The sequence below is a fragment of the Thalassophryne amazonica genome, chromosome 15 (genome assembly GCF_902500255.1).
Source record: "Thalassophryne amazonica chromosome 15, fThaAma1.1, whole genome shotgun sequence".
Lineage (NCBI taxonomy): Eukaryota > Metazoa > Chordata > Actinopteri > Batrachoidiformes > Batrachoididae > Thalassophryne > Thalassophryne amazonica.
Window position 1 is genome coordinate 41,009,690 of NC_047117.1, and position 26,287 is coordinate 41,035,976.

The 26,287-nt window shown below is 42.9% G+C and overlaps 1 protein-coding gene and 1 long non-coding RNA gene across 3 annotated transcripts in view; one reads left to right on the plus strand and one right to left on the minus strand.

Moving 5' to 3' along the window:
- b3gntl1 (UDP-GlcNAc:betaGal beta-1,3-N-acetylglucosaminyltransferase-like 1) overlaps positions 1 to 26,287 on the plus strand; it is a 265,373-nt gene that overhangs the window by 237,495 nt on the left and 1,591 nt on the right. For both annotated transcript variants that reach the window (XM_034189061.1, XM_034189062.1), the window contains one exon: positions 13,178 to 13,252. In XM_034189061.1, the coding sequence (XP_034044952.1) occupies positions 13,178 to 13,252 (75 nt within the window). The remainder of the gene's footprint in view (positions 1 to 13,177; positions 13,253 to 26,287) is intronic.
- LOC117526938 lies at positions 5,021 to 26,287 on the minus strand. Its single transcript, XR_004565389.1, has 3 exons — positions 26,277 to 26,287; positions 19,859 to 19,863; positions 5,021 to 5,124 (listed from the first exon to the last, which is right to left on the minus strand). It is a non-coding gene; the product is annotated as an uncharacterized LOC117526938 (long non-coding RNA).

The window sequence follows — 26,287 nt, forward strand, 5'->3', positions numbered from 1 at the left end:
TATGACACCACATTGTTGACGCTCATTGCATTTAATACTTGAAGTCATGTCATACCTATCAAATACCAGGGTCACCATCTCAATATCAAGATCAGGGTTCCTGTATAATCTGGACAACTTTTTTAATACAATTTCACAGAGGTCGTCAAAGGTATTGAATTGTGATTCATTCACACCTTGAACGAAGCTCGTGTCATCAATGATGTAAGCTGTTTGTATGCGAATGTTGGATTTCAATTTAGTTTCAATTCAGTTTCTTGCGGACAGTTCTTTTCTAACTTATCAGGTATGTAGCAGAATCAGGAAGAATATAATGTGTTTTAGGTTATTTGAAATTATCACTGGTGAATAATTTTACCTCGAATACTGGGGGCATCACCTATGACTGAATGATATTATAACAAGGTTATAATATTGCTGATTTTAGGGTCAGTCAATATGAAATATTAAAATCAGTCTAATCTTCAGGAGTAAGTTCTGCAGGTCAGATAAAACCATACACCCGGCTGTAAAACCATACAAAATCACAGACAACTTCACACGGTTAAGATATTTATTTAACTCAAGCAGGAGTTAAATAACAGGACATATCACAGTAAGCAATTTGATGATGATGAAATTCAATGAGCAATGATTATATGATGTTCAGATAATTTGGTTTCGTAGCAGGAGTTTAGGATTTAAATTCGTCCTAATCAGCAGGGAATTTACTTTGGTATTTATTAACGTGAGAGAAGATTAATGATTTTGAATAGAAATAAAGCCACTCTGTTTATCTCTGACATGCCCCGGTCTTACTTGGAGGCGCAGTGCAACTGGTCTCCGTAAGGTCCGATGCTGGAAGCTGTCTGGTTTTCAGTCGAGGAACCATCTGTCTACACAGCTGTCTCCGGTACCTTGGCAAACGGACTGCCGGTCACCGCGCCTGGTGTAGTGGGTTACCAGGGGCACTTTCTGTTGTAATTGCTGTGACTTGCAACGGCAGTTAACTCTCTGTTGCGGCTTAGCTGACCTGGACGTTTGTATGAGATGAGATATACTTTATTGATCTCACAGTGGACAAATTACGTTTACACTCCAGTTACCTCAGACAGCAATTAGTCCACAATTATTACTTGTTTACCATAATAATGGCACACATCAGAATTAAAGACAGCACATACACATTTGACATTGTTTATGTGCACTAAATTTGAAGAAGTCCATTATCTGAATTTAGGCAAGTGGGTGAAGGTCGCGCAGCAACCTGAATTGCGCCACCATCAGCTTGGGGGGGACCAGCTGCAGCTAAAACCACGCCACCCCTGCAGAAGGGAAAGGGTGTGAAGTGAGCAGAAGCCGGAGTGGGGGGTGTGTGATGGGGGTAGGAGGGGGTGGGGTGAGGGAGTGGAGTGGTGAGTTCCACTTGAACAAACCAAATCCCAATTATGAATTAAGAATATTCCCCAGCCTACGAAATCTTCAACTTCATCTGCAAGGCACGCATCTGCTCCAAGATGTCATCTAACTTGCGTCTAAGCTCAAGAGTCGTCTGAGAATGCAATGCCTTGCCCGCCTCGTTAATCATGACAGACAAGCGAGGGACCGTGGTTCTTGATGCCACCGTCTTGCCAATTTTCCAATAGATCAGGGCAGCACATAAACCAGAGAGTACCAGCCCTGCTACCATAAGACCAAATATAAATAAATCCTCGACGTCCTCAATGGAGAAAGGCGCCAAGCATGCAATACGCCAAGACCCCCAGGAGTCGAGAACATCTCTGCAGCGCTCGTAGTCTGGGCCGTCAGAATAAAGGTTTGAGCGTCTTTATTCTCTATCAAAAAATCGAAAATTCATCTTTCGTCGTCGTCGGTGAGAGCCGGGTCAAATCAAAAACTCAATACAAAAATAGTTGACTTTATGCAAAAAATGTTCACGAGAGGAATTTGGAGTTGAAGAAGAAAAGGGTTTTAATTTGAAAAATCGTCCAAGGAAGTTAAATGCGCCTGTGCGTTTAACTTTACAAAAGTTATTTGTGGAAAAAGAGAAAAAGATAATTTCTTGTTGGCTCGCACAAACAAGAAATAAGTTTTAAGCAGCACATGGTTTCAAGCAAAGAGTCCTAAAATTGTATGACGGCGAGGCAGCCTCTCAAGACCCAGGAAAAAGAGAACATAAGAGTCGTAAGAGAGTAAGAGCAAAAGGCGTAAGAGCGCAAGTTCCCGGGGGCACAGGCTTTTAAAGGGTTAAAAGCTCCACCCCCAAGAATTCTGGGTACTGTAGTCTTTTTCTGAGTTTTTTGTCTAGTTTTATATCTATAAATCACTGTCCGCTCCTAAATTCCCGCTTTAAAACCAAACAAGTCCTGTAGGATAACTCTTGTGATTTTCTGTGGAAATGCACACACAACACAATTATATATGAAAAAACACACTAGATAAACTTTCTACAATGAGCAGAGTATAAAATACCAGATAGATCACTTTCATGCGTAAGGTTAAATGGTCACATGTTCTTTTCTTTTCTTTTTTCTGTTACAACAATGCCACTTTTTAAAACGTGGTTACAATTTAAATCTGCACCAGTTGGTCACATGTCCTTCCCCAATTCGTCCAACAGGGGTCACTCTTGTTCCATGTACTGGGTTTTGGATTTCATCACAAAATGTGAATTAGGGCCATATTAGGGCTATTTTGATCAGGAAAAACTGGTCTGTGATCAACAAGTTGATGGCAATTCTTCAGTGAGATGTTCTTCTCTTGAATCTGGTTGGAAAGACATATTTTTTTGTGTTTTTTAGATGAGAAAGGAATTAGCACATCTGGTTTGGGGCTGATAAGGGAATTTGCAGCTCCGTGAGGAATGCACTTTGGGGAGTCTTAAATCCTGGAAAGGGTGGGGGTTTATGACACCGAGCCATCCTGTGTTGGCTCGGTGGGTCTCCCTTTGACACCTGGAAATATACCAGGCCTTGCTGTGTTAAGTTTTTCCTTTTGAAGAAATTTCATGACCTCTGCTTGATGCAAACTTAGGACATTGAAGGTTGGCACAGCTTTCTGCTACAGGTAGGTGAGACTTGGTGGCTTTTCTCATGGTTCAAAATCTTGCAAATGTTGCCACAGTAGATTTGGGATGGCCTCCCCATCGATTAGCCATGCAGCAAGGAAGTTGTTGATGATGGTCTTTCCTTTATCTGGAATGATGTCAGAGATTCCTCGACAGTTTTGGTTGCAATTTGCCCAGTCGTAATACTCTCAAGCTCTTTAGGGATACTTTCCAAGTCAAAACGGGTCCTGACAATGATCCTTTTCATAATCTTTATGTTGTGACACCTGCCTTCTCTCTTGCAACCCTTGCTGAACCAAGGTCCTCATGTAGTTTCCCTTCTTACTTGTTCCCAAAGAGTTGCTCCAGACACATGACGTGTCAGTAGCCAACACAACAAAGCAGCCTTCCTCAGTGTGAATCCAATGACACCTCCAGTACCCTTTGTTTCTCTGTTTATTGTCTGTTCAAGGGCTTGGTCTGTTGGGACACTACTGAACTTTGTGTTGTCTGATTGTTCGACAACAAAACCTCCGCTGGTTAGAAACTGGTACATCTTGGGTTGTTTAGTTTCAGGCATTCGCATCTCTGAAACATATATTGGCGTGTATCTGGCATAGTTGATTTGTCCACAAAAAGTGGAAGTAAGGAACAGTTTTCATCACAGAATCAAGGTGAAGTTGAAAGTTTGCTTCTTTATCTGCCCTGATGTGTCTCAACAGCAAATCTTCTGCTTCCAGAAAGTTGTTCTAATACTTGAAAGTCCCAGAATATCCGTACCCATACACCTGAAACTGACTGATGGCAAGGGTCATGTTCAAAATCTTGCTTTCCAGTAGGTTGCAAATCTCAGAACAACTCAATTGGTTCTTTGCCTGGATGGTGGATTGGAGGTTAGTGGCAAGTGTGTGAACTTCATCATCAACCCAGGGCAAGCCATTCTTCTTGGCAAAGGCTTGTGCTGCAGAAAGAAACAAATGAGTCATTGCTTCATGGACAACCTTCATGCCACCAATGTCTCATGTGTAATGTTTGCTTTGCAGCATTAATTGAGCTGTTGCAGTAGTATAGACTCTAGAGGAAGTAACCAAGTCAAGAAAGCTTCCATGTCCATATAGCTTCCCAATACTTGCGAGGAATGCCATGATGAGATGCATCACTCCAAGCCTCATCATTTCACTCAGGTTTGTCACAGATTATCTGATCTGCCTTATCTGCTCTGCCTTACTATAGATGGCAAGGTCAGCAGTTACCAGGATATGAGGTTGCCCTAGAGATGCAGCAATAGAAATCTTCAATAATATAGTGGACACAGTCGAAAGGTCAGTTGGAGGAGCTTTGATGAAAGGAGGTACCGGACACTGGCAACTGCGATTCGGAACCCCGACCAGGGTGGCAGTGAGTCAGTGTCCTCCATATGCGGACAGACTTTCCATCCCAAATCATGTAGGTTTGCTTGTCTACGAGGATCTTCTTGCTGCACATCAAAGACGGAGCGTTCTGCAACATGCTTGGGCTCAGCTCGTTTACTGGGTTTGTTGTAGATCAACAGTGTATTCGCCTGATATTGTGATGCATCCAGTGCTTTGCGCTGTGATCTTGGGATGCCTGGCATTACATCTTGGTTCTCTGGTATAGGACACCCGCCATGGAGTGTGTGGTAGATCTACCGTCAAGCGTTTCTTTGTTCTGATCAAAGTTATCAATGGCAGCATCCACAATGGAATGGACATCATCATCTTCGTACCTGATAATACCACAAGCAGTATACGGGCCTTCCCATTTTTTGGTCTTCCTCTCCTACCGATGTCAGGAAACGCCTTACCTCGTAGGACACAGAGTGACCTAGATCATGGAGTACCTCAATAAACTGCTGGTTTCCAAATTTGTGGTGCATCTGGATCCCTAGACCAAAGCTGATGGGGTGGGAATATTGTTAGCTAGACCAATGATGTTTTGACAAATTGTGAATACCTGTAACCGATAGCAATAAATTTTCACTTTTGTCTTGTTACTGGGTTCAAACCATAATTTCCCATTTCTTCACAACCAATCAAAAGAGAAAAGAGTGGTCTTGACCTCCAAACTTTGGTTTTGTGCTTGACAAAAGTGCTTGACAAAGAGTCTGCAGCATTCAAGTATCTTCAAGACTTTTTCCCAAAGCTGTCAGAGGCAAAAGTGAAAGCTGGTGTTTTCATTGGACCACAAGTCAAGAAAATCATAGAGTGCCCTGAATTTCCAAAGAAACTAACAGCAAAGGAACAGGAGGCATGGAAAAGCTTTGTTGATGTTGTCCATGGGTTTCTGAGCAACCACAAGGCTAACAATTATGTGGAACTGGTTGAGACTTTGGTGAGAAACTATGGCCAAATGAGCAGTAGGATGTCACTGAAGGTCCAGATTCTAGATGCTCACCTTGACAACTTCAAGGACAACATGGGGGCATACTCAGAAGAACATGGGGAGTGCTTCCACCAAGAAACAATGGACTTTGAACACAGATATCAGGGATCTTACAATGAAAACATGATGGGGGACTACATTTGGGATCTGATAAGGGGAAGTGATTCATTGCACATTCGCAAATCAAGGAAAACTGTTCATTTTTAACTTTGTAAAATTGTTTTCAAATGTTTGAAAATAAACCTTGCTGCAGTTATGTTCTGTATTTTAGTTTTATTGTGAAAAAGTCAGAAAATTGTCAAAAATAGCTGTTTTGAGGGGATAAAATTGCTGTGCAGCCCAAAAAACAAAGTTTGGCATGAAAAGTGGGCTTTTTCTATTGTTTTGCAATAAATGTAGTTGGAAAAAGACACTTATTTGCCAGGAACAAAAATCGTGTTACACAGTGATCTGTAGCACAACCATTAGTAAAACCCATGGCACTTTCAAAAGCTTTGCAAGACGTGCACCAAGCAATGAACTCGAACAGTGGTGGAGGAACAAATGCTGCACATTTCTCAATGGGCAAATCTCCACTGGGGGATAGTAAGCGGAAATCAAATCAATTTTATTTATATAGCGCCAAATCACAACAAACAGTTGCCCCAAGGCGCGTTATACTGTAAGTCAAAAGCCATACAATAATTACAGAAAAACCCCAACGGTCAAAACGACCCCCTATGAGTAAGCACTTGGCAACAGTGGGAAGGAAAAACTCCCTTTTAACAGGAAGAAACCTCCAGCAGAACCAGGCTCAGGGAGGGGCAGTCTTCTGCTGGGACTGGTTTGTGCTGAGGGGAGAGAATCAGGAAAAAGACATGCAGTGGAAGAGAGCAGAGATCAATCACCAATGATTTAAAGCAGAGTGGTGCATACAGAGCAAAAAGAGAAAGAAACACTCAGTGCATCATGGGAACCCCCCAGCAGTCTAAGTCTATAGCAGCATAACTAAGGGATGGTTCAGGGTCACGTGATCCAGCCCTAACTATAAGCTTTTTCCAAAAGGAAAGTTTTAAGCTTAATCTTAAAAGTAGAGAGGGTGTCTGTCTCCCTAATCCGAATTGGGAGCTGGTTCCACAGGAGAGGAGCCTGAAAGCTGAAGGCTCTGCCTCCCATTCTACTCTTACAAACCCTAGGAACTACAAGTAAGCCTGCAGTCTGAGAGCGAAGCGCTCTATTGGGGTGATTCTATTCTGGAATTAACAGGGAGCCAATGAAGAGAGGCCAGTATGGGTGAAATATGCTCTCTCCTTCTAGTCCTTGTCAGTACTCTAGCTGCAGCATTTTGAATTAACTGAAGGCTTTTCAGGAAACTTTTAAGACAACCTGATAATAATGAATTACAGTAGTCCAGCCTAGAAGAAATAAATGCATGAATTAGCTTTTCAGCATCACTCTGAGACAAGACCTTTCTAATTTTAGAGATATTGCACAAATGCAAAAAAGCAGTCCTACATATTTACTTAATATGCGCATTGAAGGACATATCCTGATCAAAAATGACTCCAAGATTTCTCACAGTATTACTGGAGGTCAGGGTAATGCCATCCAGAGTAAGGCTCTGGTTAGACAGCATGTTTCTAAGATTTGTGGGGCCAAGTACAATAACTTCAGTTTTATCTCAATTTAAAAGCAGGAAATTAGAGGTCATCCATGTCTTTGTCTGAAAGACATTCCTGCAGTTTAAGTAATTGGTGTGTGTCCTCTGGCTTCATGGATAGATAAAGCTAGGTATCATCTGCGTAACAATGAAAATTTAAGCAATGCCGTCTAATAATACTGCCTAAGGGACGCATGTATAAAGTGAATAAAATTGATCCTAGCACAGAACCTTGTGGAACTCCATAATTAACCTTAGTCTGTGAAGAAGACTCCCCATTTACATGAACAAATTGTAATCTATTAGATAAATATGATTCAAACCACTGCAGCGCAGTGCCTTTAATACCTATGGCATGCTCTAATCTCTGTAATAAAATTTTATGGTCAACAGTATCAAAAGCTGCACTGAGGTCTAACAGGACAAGCACAGAGATGAGTCCACTGTCTGAGGCCATAAGAAGATCATTTGTAACCTTCACTAATGCTGTTTCTGCACTATGATGAATTCTGAAACCTGACTGAAACTCTTCAAATAGACTATTTCTCTGCAGATGATCAGTTAGCTGTTTTACAACTACCCTTTCAAGAATTTTTGAGAGAAAAGGAAGGTTGGAGATTGGCCTATAATTAGCTAAGATAGCTGGGTCAAGTGATGGCTTTTTAAGTAATGGTTTAATTACTGCCACCTAAAAAGCCTGTGGTACATAGCCAACTAATAAAGATAGATTGATCATATTTAAGATCGAAGCATTAACTAATGGTAGGGCTTCCTTGAGCAGCCTGGTAGGAATGGGGTCTAATAACATGTTGATGGTTTGGAGGAAGTAACTAATGAAAATAACTCAGACAGAACAATTGGAGAGAAAGAGTCTAGCCAAATGCCAGCATTACTGAAGGCAGCCAAACATAAAGATATGTCTTTGGGATGGTTATGAATAATTTTTTCTCTAATGCCGCGTTCACACCGGGCGAGATCAGACGCTACAAATTCACATGGGTCGCCAGGCGACGGACGTGCCTCCTTCGCCCGGTGTGTCGCTCTGCTTTTGCTGCGAAAATTCGCCCCGGTGCGTCATCAAATAGGAGGAGCTTCCATTCTGCTCGCCGGCTCCGGTTTTCAGTCAAGTTAACATGACGGACCTTGATCACACGGAGCGAGTTGTTGTGGAAAGCTCCCAATACAGGGAGTATTTGCAGCAGGAGCTGCGTCTGGATGACGGCTGCTTTCAGCGGTCTTTCCTCCTCTGCGGGACCCAGTTTCAGGACCTCCTGTCCCATTCACGCGCGCACATGTAAACAATAAAAAAAAAGAAAAAAGAAACTCTGCTGCCTGCTGTGGACTGCAGCTTGCTCTTCTCCCAAAAAACTCTGTCATAATTGTATTTAGAAACCAGTCACCATTTGTTTTATTATACATCTGTGTAGTTAATAAGTAAAATAATCTCCACAGACTATTCACTCTCGCATGCACGTAAAAAAAGAAAAGAAAAAGAAACTCCGCTGCTTGCTGCAGCTGGCTCTACCCCCCAAAAAACTGTCATAATTGTATTTAGAAACCAGTGACCATTTGTTTTATTATACATCTGTGTAGTTAATAAGTAAAATAATCTCCACAGACTATTCACTCTCGCATGCACGTAAAAAAAAGAAAAGAAAAAGAAACTCCGCTGCTTGCTGCAGCTGGCTCTACCCCCAAAAAAACTGTCATAATTGTATTTAGAAACCAGTGACCATTTGTTTTATTATACATCTGTGTAGTTAATAAGTAAAATAATCTCCACAGACGATTCACTTGCGCACGCACGTAAAATAAAAGAAAGAAACTCCGCTCCCCGTTGCTGTGGTGCTGCTGCTCGCTCCAAAAACTCTGTCATGATTGTGAAATAAAGGACAAAAGAGACATAAGTCCTGCTCACAGGCTGCTACCAGATACAGGACATGTTCACATCTTCATTCAAACTCCAGACATCTCCACGTCACATATTCAGTCCCTGATTGGTCATCGCGATGAGATGAAAAAGTTCAGATTTTTGAACTTGGGGAGGAGGGCAACACGATGTGACGCGACGCAATATCTCGCCACAAACGCGCAAAATGCTCAAAATCGCTTCACTCGCGTCGCGCTGCGCGGTTTGGCGCCAAAACGCATCCTTACATAGGGATTACATGGCAACCTGTGGCTGCAGTCGCTCGCGTCGCACCCGGTGTGAACACGGCATAATAGTTAAAATTTTATTTGCAAAGAAAGTCATGAAGTCATTACTAGTTAAAGTTAAAGGAATACTCGGCTCAATAGAGCTCTGACTCTTTGTCAGCCTGCCTACAGTGCTGAAAAGAAACCTGGGGTTCTTATTTTCTTCAATTAGTGATGAATAGTAAGATGTCCTAGCTTTACGGAGGGCTAGGAAATGAATTGGCAATACTCTTGCACACTACACCTGCAGCTCTGTGCAATAGCATAGAATCAGTAAGATCACTTTTAGTGCCACCAAATTGAATACTACCTATCATCAGACTTTTGAAGCTGCAGGTTATTGACTCTTGTTAGGGCCTTACCTAGAGTAAGGTCTTTGGAATACATCAGATCAGATTTGCTGGATGGGGGTATAAAAATCAAGCTGTCACCAGACTGTCCCTTTAACTTTTCTTTCAGTTTCCATGATCTATAAGAGTCTGGGTTTGCACCACCTACAGTGTTCAAAATCTCAACAAATCTGGACTGCAACTCAGACAGCAGTAACACAGACTTGTTACCAGAGAAAATATCAAGTTCTACTTCACAGAAAAGTTTGAAGCCCTTTTCAAATGGAGTCTCTGATTTTTAATTTTTAATTCTTGAATTTGCAGAGTGAATATTGCATTTACTGATATATGCCGCATAGCAGAAACGTTTATAACTGGCATCAAAGACAAAAAGATCAGGATATGCTAACATTCTAATTCTCATCTTGTCAAGTCGGTCCATGGCTGCACTCAGCATATTTTCACATGTTGATGTCCCTGTACCAGTTGATATTGGTGTTAATTTTTCATTCCGTTTCTAGGTCTTGGCACAGACAAAGCACTGACTTCTGATGTTGAAGATCGAGGTATCTGTTTGAAGGAGTCTCTTGCGTGAATTGGCATTGCCTGAATCAGGATCTTGATTCTGACTTGTTGATGGAGTGGGCTCAATCTCGCCTCGACTGACCGCAAGTGGCACATTCCGCTTAGCTGTATATGAAGGTCTGCAACTTCTATTAAAAGCTGTTTTTACATTTCCTTCTAAGATTTCATCTTTGCGAGGGGAAAGTCTTCATGAACAGCATCTTGTTGGAGTCATGCAGCATCCAAAAGAGTTTGAATGCCATGTTCTGTTGGGTTCTTGATGGCAGGCTCATCAGAAAGTGGTTGATTACAAATCACACATTTACTGTATTTGATTTGGTTCTCTTTTTTGCTGGTTCGTAATCATCTTCCATTTTTCTGTTTTGTCTGAAGAATATCATCTATTTTCTTAAATGTGCACTGTTTGCAATGCCACTTAATATCCTGTGGGGTGCTCACACCTAAACAATGCATCATAAGAAGAAAAATACATGTAACTAGGCAATGTGAACCACAAAGGTGTGAAGGACACAATCAATTGATAAAATGATGAAATGTGCCCAATTTGAGTTCTATGTTGTGTGGGCCGCTGAAGAGGAGGTACTCCTGGCCCACCACCAGATGGCGCCCAGCCACACTGGCACTTTTGCGCCTTTAGAGGGCGCACGGCTGGTTGGCCTCTCTGACGTCACCAGGTCTGCTCGTTGGCTGTCAGCTGATTGTCATCACTCATCACTACCATTCATAAAAGCCTGGGAAGGACACCATAACTCTGCCGAGTTATCAGCTTACCACGCAGGTAAACCAACTCAGCCGTTTTGTGCCGTATGCACATTCATTGTTACTGAAGTCTTTGCAGTTGTGACTTATACTTGCAGCTTGTAGCCGAGTTTGTGGAAGTTGGAGGAGTTGGCGTCTCCACTCCTCACTTCTGACTTACTAAGTATAACAATTGACACTGCACGTCCTCCAGTTTTTCCTCTGCACTCTGGGAGTATCTGGATTTATTCCTACAAGAGGATTACTGTGAGTTGCTGACTGTTTGCTGGGTGTTCACACACCCACCCTTAACCTGTTTTTGTTCCTGCCAGCAGTACCGGGTCTGACAGCCACGAGTGGTGGCCACCTGGGGGAATCAGGACTTGGCGGCTCTGGTGTGTTGCAGGTCTCTGTTGGCGGTGGAACTTCGTGGGTTCCAGCTCTCCTCTGGATAGGCGTCTCCTACCCTCGGGCCTGCCCACACGTCACCCTTTTGATTACTGATTGACTGAAGCATATTTGGTTTTGTTTGCACATTTGCATAATAAATTGTCATTTATTTGACTTCCTGTTGGCCGTTCATTTACGCCCCCTGGCGTGGGTCCGTGTACTTCACATTCCCAACATTCTAAGTATTTTAGTGTTTAGGCAATACATGCTTTAAAACAACATTATTTGCAGCACTAAAGTTCTAAATGATATGTTTTAAGATGGTGGACACAAATAAAAATATTTACAGGTAATCCGGATGGAGATTTTGAGAAATCTAAAAAAAAAAAAACAGCTAAAAAGTCCTTTTTGGGGGGGTGGTACTCCCCCCCCCCCCCCCGATAATGCAGGAAACCCCTAAAACAACTGTACATCAGTACCAGAGACTTAATTATGATTTCCAAAAACAAGAATCACACAATTTGAAAGGTTCCTTGTTGTAGATGTTTCAGCTGCATTTTGGAACATAAGGGGTTAAATGACCATGTTGCGCACCCATTTTGTCAAGTACGACATCATTTCTGGAAACTAGAGAACATTACCTTCATTTTGATGCCGGCATCAACTTGTTATACCTCCGGTAGGGCTACCTCCATTTTCCAGAACACTTTTCAGCTCCCTGCCGGACCACTATGTACACAGCGGTCAGCTATGATGTGGAGCAGCAAAGTGCTTACATGAATGGTCACGTGAGGCGCAGTGGGCCAGTGAGCTGTTATATTTTTCACCTTGTCTAAAGAGCCTGCAGATACATGTGCATGTTGTGAAGAAGTGCTGTTCTTCATGGCACAATGTCTGTTCTCCAGCTGTGAGTAGCAATGACACAATGGTCAAATGCAACATGGCTCGCCTTGGTGAATGCACGTGTGATCACGACGGCTTTGATGCGCCTGCGTGTGCTGGCATCATCTGATTGCCTTACTGGGCACGCCTGGGTCGTGATCATCAGTGATCTCGTGTCATGTCACATGGCTGTCCAGTTGGCTGGCGCTGGGACACACACCATTTGTGGTGCTGGTGGGGGGAACGGCACTGTGTTGCTTAGTAATGGCGCACTTCTGCTGCACTTAGAAATTGTGGGGCCATTCGCACAGCGAGCTTGAAAGTGGTCGCCTGCTTCGGCGACATTTGCCCGCTGGTGTGAAGGCTGCCTCAATGACGCCATTGAGCCACGATTCCACATGGCCGATAATTTCATGCAGCTGCTCGGCCGCAGCATATGTCCGACCTGCATTCGACACGCCGTGCGAATGCTGCGAGCATGAACAGATGGCAGTGCAACCTCATCTTGCATGCCATTTGACTGGGTTTCTGGTGTGAGCGGCACACGAATGCAGAGTATATGTGCTATGCCTGAATGGTTGTGACTGCTGTACGAGGTGTTTGAGGCGGCTCCGATTTTTCACAAGTGGCATATGATTCCTCCTTCATGCGGCATTCATCCTCAATTGTGCTGTGTGTGAAGGGGCCCTAAACAAAGGGTCGTGGGTCTGAAGTAGTGGTTCTCAAACTGGTCTTCAAGAATCACCTAATCTATACATTTTCCATCTCTGCCTGCTCTCTGTGATTCACTCATTCAGGTAACAGACATCTGAATAAGGTATTGAGGTTGTATCAGAGCAGTGAAAGATGGAAACCATGTTGGTTAGGTGCTTGAGAACTAGTTTGAAAACTACTGCTCTAAAGCTATGATTCAGACTTTCTTAACTGTATTTCTCTGTTACTTTGACCATCAGTGATATGTGATTTGTATCTGTCTTGACTTTCCACCAGGAAACACCAAAGCCAAAAATTCCAATTCTACACTATAAAGATGCTTCATCTCCCTTCATTATATGTGTTAAACTGGTGAGTAGAAAATATGGCCTTTTGTTTTATATTTGTTGTTTCTCAGCATTGTGGCAAAAGTGGTTACCTCCTAAATGGAGAATCCATGGCTCAAAGCCAGTACATCTGGACTGGCATCTGGCATCAAACCTATGCCAAATCAAAATACAGTCAATTCCGGATGCACTGTGGTAACACAGAGCACAAAAAATCCCCAAAACAGCCAGTTGATACTAGCCACATAATTATATTGTAGTGAGAATCCTGTCATCAACTAAAAGCTTTCTTGAGTTTGCATGAAGCCAAAAACCATAAACCCTTTTTCAAAGGAGATTCACCCCTACTCCCAAGGCCTGTGGAACATCAAAACATGACACCAAGATGTTTTTGTAAGCCCAACGCAGGATGGAGTTGTCAGTAAAACCTACCCTCTAATCAATTTATGAAACCTAAAAAGCATTTGTTTTGGGAAGCCTGGAGGACCATTATTAGCTTATCAGCCATCTCCTGCCAGAGACATCGCCCCACGGAACTCACAAAAAGCCAACAGTTTGAATCCTCAACAAATTTTTCCCGTCAGTCCCAAAACTCTGTCTAAATGACAAAATTTCACCAAGCTCATCCCACATGTGAACTGCCCACAATGCTGGGGTCACCACACAGCTTTCCCGGTCAAAATCGACCCCAGAATGACCAAATTCATGTTTTTATGCTCGCATAATTTTACCAGGCTCATTAGTGACCTTGAAAAAAGCGAACCCAGATGGACAAGTTGGGAATCGACACAAAATCTTTAGTTTCACTTATTCCAAAAGCTTAACAAAAACAAGAAAAAAAGAATCCAATGTATTTTGTCTGCTTCACTTGTTGGTTTGTTATTGAGAGGAAAAAAAAGAAACTTTTTTATTTTGATAGTGTAATCCCAAGCATGAAATTTTAATCTGCATGATCTTTTGGGTTTTATATTGAATGTAGAAGTTAGAAAGCCTTATCAAATGTTTTTTTCTTGTTTTCATATTATGGTTATAGTGTGTTGTTTCAAAACTACTTATTTGCTTTTAAGTGGGAATTTAAGACTGGTACAAATGATTTATTGTCACTTAAAATGCAGAAATGCTGTCAGACACAACGCTACCCAGAATTCTTGGGAGCAGAGTTAAAGTCCCTTTGTAAAAAGTGAATGTCCCTTGGGAGATGAACTAGCTCTTACGACTTTCTCTTGCCTTTGCTTCTCTTCTTCTCCCTACTGCTTTAGGGATGCTTCACTTTTTTCAAGCCATTTTGTTTTATTGCCCTTTGTTCGTTTAACCACATGCTCATGGGTTTTGATTTCTTTGTCTTTGTGCGCAACAAGTCATTGCTTTTTCTTTCTTCCAAGTGGGTTTGACCTCATTTGTTTTGTAAAGCTAATGTTCGCTGGCAAATGTTACTTCCTTTGATGACTTTTCAAATTAAAACAGTTTTTCTTTTATCTTTTTTTTTTTTTTTCAACTCCAAATCTACCCCATGAACACTTTTTGTTGTAAAGGTAGGATTTTGCCTCTTAACCCTACTGCCCAGACAATGACAGAAAGCAAACAGAAAATAAAAACACTCAAACCTTTATTCTGACAATCTCAGACAGCAAGCTTGCCGCACATATACCTGTCTGGGTCAGCCTAAGCCATGCAATAATTCGAACCACCTTCAGAAAATCAACAAAGCTTTGACCGCAGAATACGACTCTTGGTGACCATCTACAAACTAGTCATGTGGTAACAGTCAGAGTTCCTCTGTCAGGGGTAAATCAAGTGAGCTGTTGAGATGGACGGATCATTGACTTGGGAAGCAGGCCAGCATCTGGCTGAAGTGGCTTTATTTAATTCTGTTCCCTTTCATCAGTAATATCTCACATTAAGAAATGGCAAAATAAATCCGCTGCAGACTAAGAAGTAATTCATTCTTAAATTACCACAGATAGCTAGTTCATATTATTCAACCGTCATGTAATAATTATCCGTTGAACTTTATTATAAAATTACATTACTGTGATCTGTCTTGTCCTGTTTAACTCCTGACTGAGTTAAGTAAATGTTTAAATGTACGCAATTGTCTGTGGTTTATATGATTGGACAGAAGTATTGGATTTTGACCTATAAACTGATTTAATATTTCCTGTTGGCTGATTCTCAACATATTGATATTATAACATTGTTATAAAATCATCTAGTCAATAGCTGGTGACCCAGATTTTATTTGAGGTGAAATTAATTCACAACATATTTTTGTTGGCCCATGTGAGGTGCACTTATCAGATCTGAACCTCTGTTTAATCACATAAAAATATAGACATAGTTAAGTTGGAAGAGTTGTAAAGCCACTTAATCTTTTTCCCCTCCTTCTGAAGTCTGTGTGTGTGGCTGTGCGTCAAATTTATTTATTTATTTATTTTACAGTGCTGTGTTATTGAGACATGAGAAATTCATGCTTAATTTGAAGCTTTGGGAAATGTTGAATTCTGTTAGTTTCCAGATTTAAACTGTTCACCAGAATACATATTGCATAATTTGCGAGATTCCAAGTTGTGTGATCACTGTGTTCATGACCCCAAGGGATTTGGTTCAAATTAGCGACTTGACTGTGCACAAAACTTGGGAGTAAAGGGCCTTTCACACTGAAAGCGTCAGACGCGTCAAATGCGTCAAAAGCCGAGCTAAAACGACGCTTCTGACGGGAGCGCACATTGCCGCTTGTCGGCAGGCTGATGCGGTCAAAGTTCAATCCAGTCCAACTTTCGACGCACTGAGCCGTGATGTAGCTTCGTGCTGTCCAATAGGAATGACATGTTGGGCCAAAACATGGAAGACTAGTGGCAGAAACCACCGATCTATACAAAACGGATTGGTGCAGAAACCACTGATCTATACAAAATGGATTGGTGCAGAAACCACTGATCTATACAAATTTACACTCATTTATAGAGCAGTTTTCTGAAGAAAAATCATTGGAAATGTTTTTGTTGTTGTTGTTTGTGACCTCAAAATTTCTGATTACTGTTAAAAAAAAAGTTTAGAACACTTGTAATTAAAATAGCTAAATAAATCAATAAATGGTTCTTTAGAAACCTTTCATCTGTAAATTAAAACCACCTGTTATTTCAGATTAGATAATTTCTTGTTTAACATAAGCAACCTTGGACATTTATTTTTAGACAAATAAAATAACATGGAAACTTGTACATTTTTTTTAAGTCTGGTAGATTATTTATATCTCATTTCAACCAGAAAAACAGACACTAAATAAATAGAAATGTTTATTATAAATGCAACAGGAAATATTTAACAATGTGTGATTGTAAAGCAGGATTTCTGTGACATAAACCTCATGATGAATTTTTTTATATAGTCATTTCAGCTTGTAATTTCGTCAAAATATGTAATTGCCTTTAATGTTGTTATCAGGACAGTCATTTCTAAAATATGAATTTGAGCACAATAAGTGGAGAGCTTCTACCTGTGCAAATGTCTTTTGACTTTGATTTGTGGACATTTTTAATGATCCGTTCATTTATTGTTAAAATATAAAATTAAACAGCTTTTTAAAAAATAATAAAATAGTTGCTGTTGAAAGAGCCTTTTATTTAGAAGCAGGTGCTGTTCTGCTGGATTCTCGGGACCAGATGAAGGTCTCTTCTGCAGCTTTGAACTCTGGTGGTGTTGCTGAAGATACTTTTGTCCTATTTTGAAGAGCAGAGATGTTTTCTTTTGACTGGACTTCGTGGTGTTCATCTCATCAATGGAAGTTTGGTTGTCTGCACAGCAAATGTTCCTGTTTGGGACAAATAAAAATACTTCTTAAAATATAAAGAAACACAAAACAGTTTATATATAAAAAAGGGGGAAAAAAAAAAACGGAAAAAAACGATGGAAAAAACGCCCGGAAAAAAAAGTTATTTGAAGTTGAGCTTTTATGGTGTCTGAAAAAAAGCTGTAGCTTTATTTGGTTAAAAATAAAAAAGACTGAACCATTTACAAATTAAAGCGTTCACTCAGATCAACTGCGCTAAAAGGCTACGCTAATGTTCGCTGATCATTAAACCTTCACAGCAGTGCAAATGTCACATTTTATTTTAATATTATTCTCACCTCGAAAAAGCTGCAGAACTAACCTCTGTTGGGCAAACTGGGACTTCGCATATATCCAAAAAGGGAAAGATTTCAGACTGAGTGGGTTTGCTCCATCCCCCGGCTGCCTGCCTCGGTCTGCCCGGGAATGATGCCTGAGGCCGGCTTCTCTGTGCAGGTTGGCCCGCTGTCACGGTTCGATCAATATCCCACCAAGTCGTCAGTCCTCCCTCCCTCGGTCGGCGTCACTCCTAAAAGTAGCTGAAAAAAGCTTCTCCCAGCAGGGTGATGGGAGAATCATTCTGCTGTTTTTTAAAGCTTTTTTGTGGTTCAGGCGACCCAAATTCAAGATGGAGATCGCTGAACTTTTTTCAGGTTGTGGAAACAGCCAGCCGCAATCTCCGCCCCCTTGACATCTGACATCACGACGCGTTGGAAATGCATTGGCCTGGTGTTACGATGCTTTGGGAAGCGTGAAAGCGTCGTGCTGACGCTTTCAATGTGAAAGGCCCTTAATTCAGCATGTTGTGCTCGTTGATTTTTCAGCCACTTGTGTGAGCTGAAGTACTGATATTATGCTGAGCTTGTATTCCAGAAAAGGATTACCAGTGATTTTCTGATCACACCTTAATCACACCTTGTTTGAGAAAACAATGGTGGTGGTGGTGGGGGGGGACCCTTGTGCCCACCATCCCGTGTTTTAAAATGCTGTGTTGTTGAGGTGTTATAGAAGGAACACCGTGTCCTCCATTTTGAGAGAAGTGAGCACATTTAATGAATTTATTGATGTTAAACTGGGAAGGTTTGGGAAGAGGCATTGCCCTTTGAACTACCTTGTGTGTGCGCTGCAGCGTATTGGCATCACGACATCCAGATGTGCTACGTCATATGCTCAACGTAAACAATTGCCATCTTGAATACCCCTTCAAAACCCATGTGTCGAATCATAAGCTGTGCTGAAAATCATTAAGATTTTTTTGGTGAACCAACCTGCCTTTCACTGTCATTAACTACATGTACCCTGAATGTTAATCATCAGTTGCCCTCTTCAGGTCGGTGGAGTGTCCTTGCCTCAAGTGGAGAAGTTTAAGTATCTTGGGGTCTTGTTCACGAGTGAGGGACGGATGGAGCATGAGATCGATGATAGACGGATCGGTGCAGCATCTGCAGTGATGCGGTCGCTGTATCGGACTGTTGTGGTGAAGAGAGAGCTGAGTAGGGGGGCAAAGCTCTCGATTTACCGATTGATCTACGTTCCGATCCTCACCTATGGTCATGAGATTTGGCTCATGACCGAAAGAATGAGATCGCGAGTACAAGCGGCCGAGATGAGTTTCCTCCGCAGGGTGGCTGGGGGCTCCCTTAGAGATAGGGTGAGGAGCTCGGTCACTTGGGAGGAGCTCAGAGTCGAGCCGCTGCTCCTCCACGTCGAAAGGAGCCAGTTGAGGTGGCTCGGGCATCTTTTCCAGATGCCCCCTGGACACCTCGCTGGAGAGATGTCCGGGCACGTCCCATCGGGAGGAGGCCCCGGGGAAGACCCAGGATACGCTGGAGGGACTACATCTCTCGGCTGGCTTGGGAACGCCTCGGGGTTCCCCCGGAGTAGCTGGGGGAGGTGTGTGTAGATCGGGAGGTCTGGGTGGCTTTGCTTGAGCTGCTGCCCCCGCGACCCGACTCCGGATAAAGCAGAAGAAAATGGATGGATGGATGATTTCAGCTTTGCCATGCTCGGTAGTGGTAGTATGCTAATATACCGTTAACAAGCACTAGCTTCTACAGCTGTTCTAACAGACTTTAACTCATATGTTGAACGTTAATCAGCTATCAGAAAGCCAGCTTAAAGCCCATTAGCTGCTTTTAACCGCCAAGGCTCTGACAATCAAATTTATCCAGACACTAACCACTACGGCTAATGTGCCTAACTAGTAAGCCTTACTTCTGCTAACAACTGAATAGCATACCATAGTAACCGGACAGTCTACCAACTGCTGGTCACTCCCCCACTTTGCATGCAAATAATATTCCCTGTGACTTCAAACATAGTTTGCTGTTTGACTTATTTTCTTCTAAAAGTTTTATCTTGCCTAATAACTTCTAAAGAATTTAATCCATTTCTCCAATTCCAAATGTAAATATTACTCTTGTGTTCTACTGTTGATTTTTAATTACTAATCAAATTGAGTAGAAATTTTTATTTCAAGTGGATTGAATTGTTTAATAAGGGCCCGAGTAGGACAAAGTCCTGCGAGGACCCTATTGTAATTGTGCTGTTTATTCTTCTTCTTATTATTATTATTATTATTTATTATTATTATTATTATTAGGGCCCGAGTAGGACAACGTCCTGCGAGTACCCTATTGTAATTGCGCTGTTTGTTATTATTATTATTATTATTATTTATTATTAGGGCCCGAGTAAGAAAAAGTCCTACGACGACCCTATTGTAATTGCGCTGTTTATTGTTATTATTATTAAAGATAAAGATAAACTTTATTGATCTCACAGAGGAGAAATTCATGTTACGTCAGCTCTTAAAAGACACACAAAGTGGGTGCAAGTAGAGGAGCATGTGCAAGGATGAGCAATAATAATACTTGTAACAGTACAAGACATAAGAAATGAGGTAGAAATAGAATATGTATGTATATATATACACACAAACACACACACACACACACATACATACATATATATATATAAATTTACTAGGAGGCAGCACGGTGGCTTAGTGGTTAGCACTGTTGCCTCACAGCGAGAAGGTCGTGGGTTCAATTCCCGTGGAGTTTGCATGTTCTCCCTGTGTTTGCGTGGGTTTCCTAAGGGTGCTCCGGTTTCCTCCCACATCCAAAGACATGTGGGTTAGGTGGATTGGGATCTTTAAATTGTCCATAGGTGTGTGTGTGGGTGTGTCTGTTTGTTTGTCTATTTGTGGCCCTGCGACAGACTGGCATCCTGCCTCGCGCTCTATGACTGCTGGGATAGGCTCCAGCCCCCCGCGACCCTTAATTGGACTAGGCGGTGGAAGATGAATGAATGAATTTACTAGGACTGCAAGCAGTCATATACGGGCCCTCGTTCCGCACGACCACCTGCTGAGGCCAGCGCATCCCCTTCTGCCCAGATGTGGGCATGTGCGTACAGGGGCAACCACTCATTACCCAGTTCAAATTTCAAGCAAATCACACAATGCATGAAGGAGTTATGACATGTTGATAGTTCATCCACTAGGGGGTGCTCAGTGTACAAATAGAGGGGCCAGTTGTGTTCAGGGACTGACCCTCATTACACATGTGAAGTTTCAAGTCAATCAGGTAAAGCATGAAGGAGTTATGACCAGCTGATTGTTCATCCACTAGGGGGCGCTCAAAGAACAAGCAGAGGGGCCAGGAGTGTTCAAGGGTCAACTGTCATCACACATGTGAAGTTTCAAGTCAATCAGGCAAAATTAAGTTGATTGGGTTAACTATGTGAGATCAGGACCTGTTAAAGTAAAAATAGGACATTTCCAGTTACCACCGGGGGGCGCTATGGCGGAGGTGGGACGTTAATATATGCAGACGTTCAGGGTGGAGCCCTCATCATGTTCAGCAAGTTTGAAGGATCTACGATTAAGTGTGTGGGCGTGACAGCCGTTCAAAGTGAAACGGCGCCCTTCAAAAAGCTCGCCAAAGTTTGACGAACCCTAGCAGCCACGCCTTTTGACCTAATTACATTCTTTTGATAACTTTTGATCACCATTGGGTCGTGATGATGTTGACCAAATTTGAAGACGATTGGATGAAATCCCTAGGACGGGTTTGTTCAAATGTAAGTAGTGGAAATGGCCAAAAATGGCAAAAATTACATGAAAATTGAAACTTAAAATCAAAATGGCCAACTTCCAGCTGAAATTTCACCATGATGGCAACAGACCTTTTTGTGCATCCTAGCATGGTAAATATGTGTACCAAATTTCGTGAGGCTACGACGAAAAACCCCCAAAGCGGAGGGGTTTTTGAAAATCTCGAGGGAGTGCTATTTCACAATTTCTCTGCAACCATGTACGGGACCCCCATAATATCGAATTTCGGATGTGGCTGGACGACTTTACAAAATTTGGTGACTTTTTTTGGGGGCAGGCATGTTGAGGGACCAACTGTCATCACACGTAAAGTTTCAAGTCAATCAGGCAAAGCATGCAGGAGATATCATGACTGATGTTCCATGGCGAAGGGCCAAAATGGCGGTGCCATAGTGGCCACACCTTTCAACATAGAGAAAAGCTTTCGATAACTTTTGATCAGTATCATCTGTGGATACTGTGAAAGAATTTTGAAGTGCATTGGACAAAATTCCTAGGAGGAGTTCGCTGAAATACAATGTGTGGAAATCACGCCAAAATGAGAAGAAAATTCAAAATGGCTGACTTCCTATTTGGAGTAGACACATGGTGCAAGAGACTTTTCTCTTTGCAAGTCACACATGTACAAATTTTCATCTCCCTACTCTAAAAAAAAAAAAAAAAAAAAAAACCCCTATGGGGAGGGGTTTTTGAATGTTTCAAGGGGGTGCTATTGAGGCATTTTGCCCCGCCCATGTGCAACGCCCCTATGAATTCTAAGAGGTTGTCATGCTTGACCTCTGTATCAATTTTCATGATGATATGACAAAATTAAAGCCGTCAAAAGGAAAAACGTAATTTCATGGCGAAGGGGCGATATTTGGCATGCCGCCACACGGACACCGTTACTGGTAACTTCACGGTGATCATTGCCTACGTTCACCAACTTGTTCTGTATGTTTTAGAAGTGGAATGAAGTTGACTGGGTTAACTATGTGACATCAGGACCTGTTTAAGTATAATGTTCCATGGCGAAGGGTCAAAATGGCGGCGCTATAGCGCCCACACCCTTCGACATAGAGAAAAGCTTTCGATAACTTTTGATCAGTATCGTCTCTGGATGATCTGGAAGAAATTTGAAGTGCATTGGACAAAATCCCTGGGAGGAGCTCTTTCAAATACAACGTGTGGAAATCACAGCAAAATGAGAAGAAAATTCAAAATGGCCGACTTCCTGTCGATATTTCACCATGACAGAGACTTTTTCATGCATCCTGGCATGGTAAATATGTGTACCGAATTTCGTGAGGCTATGATGAAAAAAGCCCAATGCAGAGGGGTTTTTGAAAATTTCTAGGGGGCGCTATTTCGCAATTTTTCTGCAACCATGTGCGACGCCCCCAAAATATCGAATTTCGGATCCGGCCGGACGACTTTGGAAAGTTTGGTGAGTTTTTGAGCATGGGAAGAGGCCGAAATTTCGATTTCAAGAGTGAGAAGAATAATAATAACTAGGACTGCAAGCAGTCATATACGGGCCCTCGTTCCGTGCAACCGCCTACCCAGGTCAGTGGGTGCCCTTGTGACCACATGTGGGCATGTGCATGCAGGGTCACCTACTCATCACACAGTTAAAATTTTAAACAAATCACACAATGCATCAAGGAGTTATGACATGTTGATTGTTCATCCACTAGGGGGCACTCAGTGTACAAACAGAGGGGCTGGGTGTGTTCAGGGGCCAACCGTCATCATACATGTAAAGTTTCAAGTCAATCAGGCAAAGCATGAAGGAGTTATCATGACTTGATGTTCCATGGCAAAGGGTCAAAATGGCGGCACCATAGCGGCCACACCCTTCAACATAGAGAAAAGCTTTTGATAACTTTTGGTCAGTATCATCTTTGGATGCTGTCAAAGAAATTTGAAGTGCATTGGACTAAATCCCTAGGAGGAGGAGTTCAAATACAACATGTGGAAATCACGCCAAAATGAGAAGAAAATTAAAATGGCTGACTTCCTGTTTGGAGTAGACCCATGGTGCAAGAGACTTTTTTGTACGTCTTTGCAAGTCACACATGTGTACCAATTTTCATCTCCCTACTCCAAAAAACCCCTATGGGGAGGGGTTTTTGAAAGTTTCAAGGGGGCGCTATTGACGCATTTTGCCCCGCCCATGGGCGACGCCCCTATGAATTGTAAGAGGTTGTCGTGCTCAACCTGTGTATCAATTTTCATGATGATGTGACAAAATTAAAGCCGTCAAAATGAAGAACATAATTTCATGGCGAATGGGCAATATTCGGCACGCCGCCACACGGACGCCGTTACTCGTAACTTCACGGCGTTCATCGCCTACGTTCACCAATTTGTTCTGCATGTTTTAGAAGTGGAATGAAGTTGATTGGGTTAAGTATGTGACATCAGGACCTCTTAAAGTAAAAATAGGACATTTCCCGCCACCACCGGGGGCGCTATGGCGCAAGTGGGAACTTAAGATATGTAGACGTTCAGGGCGGAGCCCTCATCATGTCCAGCAAGTTTGAAGGATCTGCGATGAAGTATGTGGGCGTGACAGCCGTTCGAAGTGAAATGGCGTGCTCCGAAAAGCTCGCCAAAGTTTGACGACCCCTAGCACCCACGCCTTTTGACTTAATTAGAATATTTTGATAATTTTTGATCACCATTGTGTTGTGATGATTTTGACCAAATTTGAAGACAATCGGATGAAATCCCTAGGACGAGTTTGTTCAAATGTAAGTAGTGGAAATGGCCAAAAATGGCAAAAATTTGCTCAAAATCAAAACTTAAAATCAAAATGGCCGACTTCCTGTCGATATTTCACCATGACAGTAAGAGACTTTTTTGTGCATCCTGGCATGGTAAATATGTGTACCGAATTTCGTGAGGCTACGATGAAAAAAGCCTAATGAGGAGGGGTTTTTGAAAATTTCTAGGGGGCGCTATTTCGCGATTTTTCTGCGAGCATGTGCGACGCCCCCAAAATATCGAATTTCGGATCCGGCTGGACGACTTTGGAAAGTTTGAGTTTTTGAGCATGGGAAGAGGCCGAAATTTCGATTTCAAAAGTGAGAATAATAATAATAATAATAAATAATAATAATAATAAACAGCGCAATTGCAATAGGGTCCTCGTAGGACGTTGCCTACTCGGGCCCTAATAATAATAATAAATAATAATAATAATAATAAACAGCGCAATTACAATAGGTCCTCGTAGGACGTTGCCTACTCGTGCCCTAATAATAATAAATAATAATAATAAACAGCGCAATTACAATAGGGTCCTTGTAGGACGTTGCCTACTCGGGCCCTATTAACTAGGACTGCAAGCAGTCATATACAGGCCCTCGTTCCGCGCGACCACCTACTCAGGCCAGTGGGTGCCCTTGTGACCACATGTGGGCATGTGCATGCAGGGGTAACCACTCATCACACAGTTAAAATTTTAAACAAATCACACAATGCATCAAGGAGTTATGACATGTTGATTGTTCATCCACTAGGGGGCACTCAGTGTACAAACAGAGGGGCTGGGTGTGTTCAGGGGCCAACCGTCATCATACATGTGAAGTTTCAAGTCAATCAGGCAAAGCATGAAGGAGTTATCTTGAGTTGATGTTCTATCGCGAAGGGTCAAAATGGCGGCACCACAGCGGCCACACCGTTCAACATAGAGAAAAGCTTTCAATAACTTTTGGTTAGTATCATCTCTGGATGCTGTTATATAAATTTGAAGTGCATTGGACAAATTCCCGAGGAGGAGTTCGTTCAAATACAACGTGTGGAAATCATGTCAAAATGACAAGAAAATTCAAAATGGCCGACTTCCTGTTTGGAGTACACAAATGGTGCAAGAGACTTTTTTGTACGTCTATGCAAGTCACACGTGTAACAATTTTCATCTCCCTAGTACAAAAAAACCCCTATGGGGAGGGGTTTTTGAAAGTTTCAAGGGGGCGCTATTGAGGCATTTTGCCCCTCCCACAGGCGACGCCCCTATGAATTGTAAGAGGTTGTCATGCTTGACCTGTGTATCAATTTTCATGATGATATGACAAAATTAAAGCCGTCAAAAGGAAGAAGGTATTTTCATGGCGAAGGGGCGATATTCGGTACGCCGCCACACAGAAGCCGTTACTCGTAGGTTCACGGTGATCATGGTCTCTGGGGTCCCACCTACCAGCAAAGATAAGTAGGACTCCTTCTTCAGCTTGACGGCATCCCTTACTTCCGGTGTCCACCACCGGGTTTGGGGATTGCCTCTGTGACAGGCACCAGAGACCTTGTGACCACAGCTTCGAGCGGCCGCATCAACAATGGAGGTGGAGAACATAGTCCACTTGGACTCCATGTCTCCAACCTCCCCCCGGATCTGGGAGAAGCTCTCCCGGAGGTGGGAGTTGAAGACCTCGCTGACAGAGGGTTCCGCCAGTCGTTCCCAGCAGACCCTCACGATACGTTTGGGCCCGCCAGGTCCCCCTCTGGCTGCCACCTTATCGTGGTGGGGGAGTTTGCGTACCCGGATGATCCTAGGAGCTATGTTGTCGGGGGCTTTGTGCTCCCTGTAGGGTCTCCCAAGGCAAACAGGTCCTAGGTGATGGGTCAGACTAAGGGCAGTTCAGAAGCTCCATGACCAGTAAAAAATCAAGGACCGAGACGTCGCCCGGTATGTCGGAGCCGGGGCCCCACCCTGGAGCCAGGCCTGGGGTTGGGGCTCGCGCGCGAGCGCCTGGTGGTCGGGCCTTAGCCCATGGGGCCCGGCCAGGCTCAGCCCGAAAGAGCGACGTGGGCCCGCCCTCCTGTGGGTTCACCACCTGCAGAGCCCCCTCTGGGGGCTCGGGTGCAGAGAGGATTGGGTGGCGGTTGAAGGTGGGTGGCCCGGCGGCCCGATCCATGCTCACAGCCCCTGGCTGTTGGGACGTGGAATGTCACCTCGCTGGGGGGGAAGGAGCCTGAGCTTGTACGGGAGGTTGAGAGATACTGACTAGAGATAGTCGGGCTCACCTCCACGCACAGCTTGGGCTCTGGTACCCAACTCCTGGAGAGGGGCTGGACGCTTCATTTTTCTGGTGTGGCGCATTATGAAACGCAAAATACGACAATGGAGA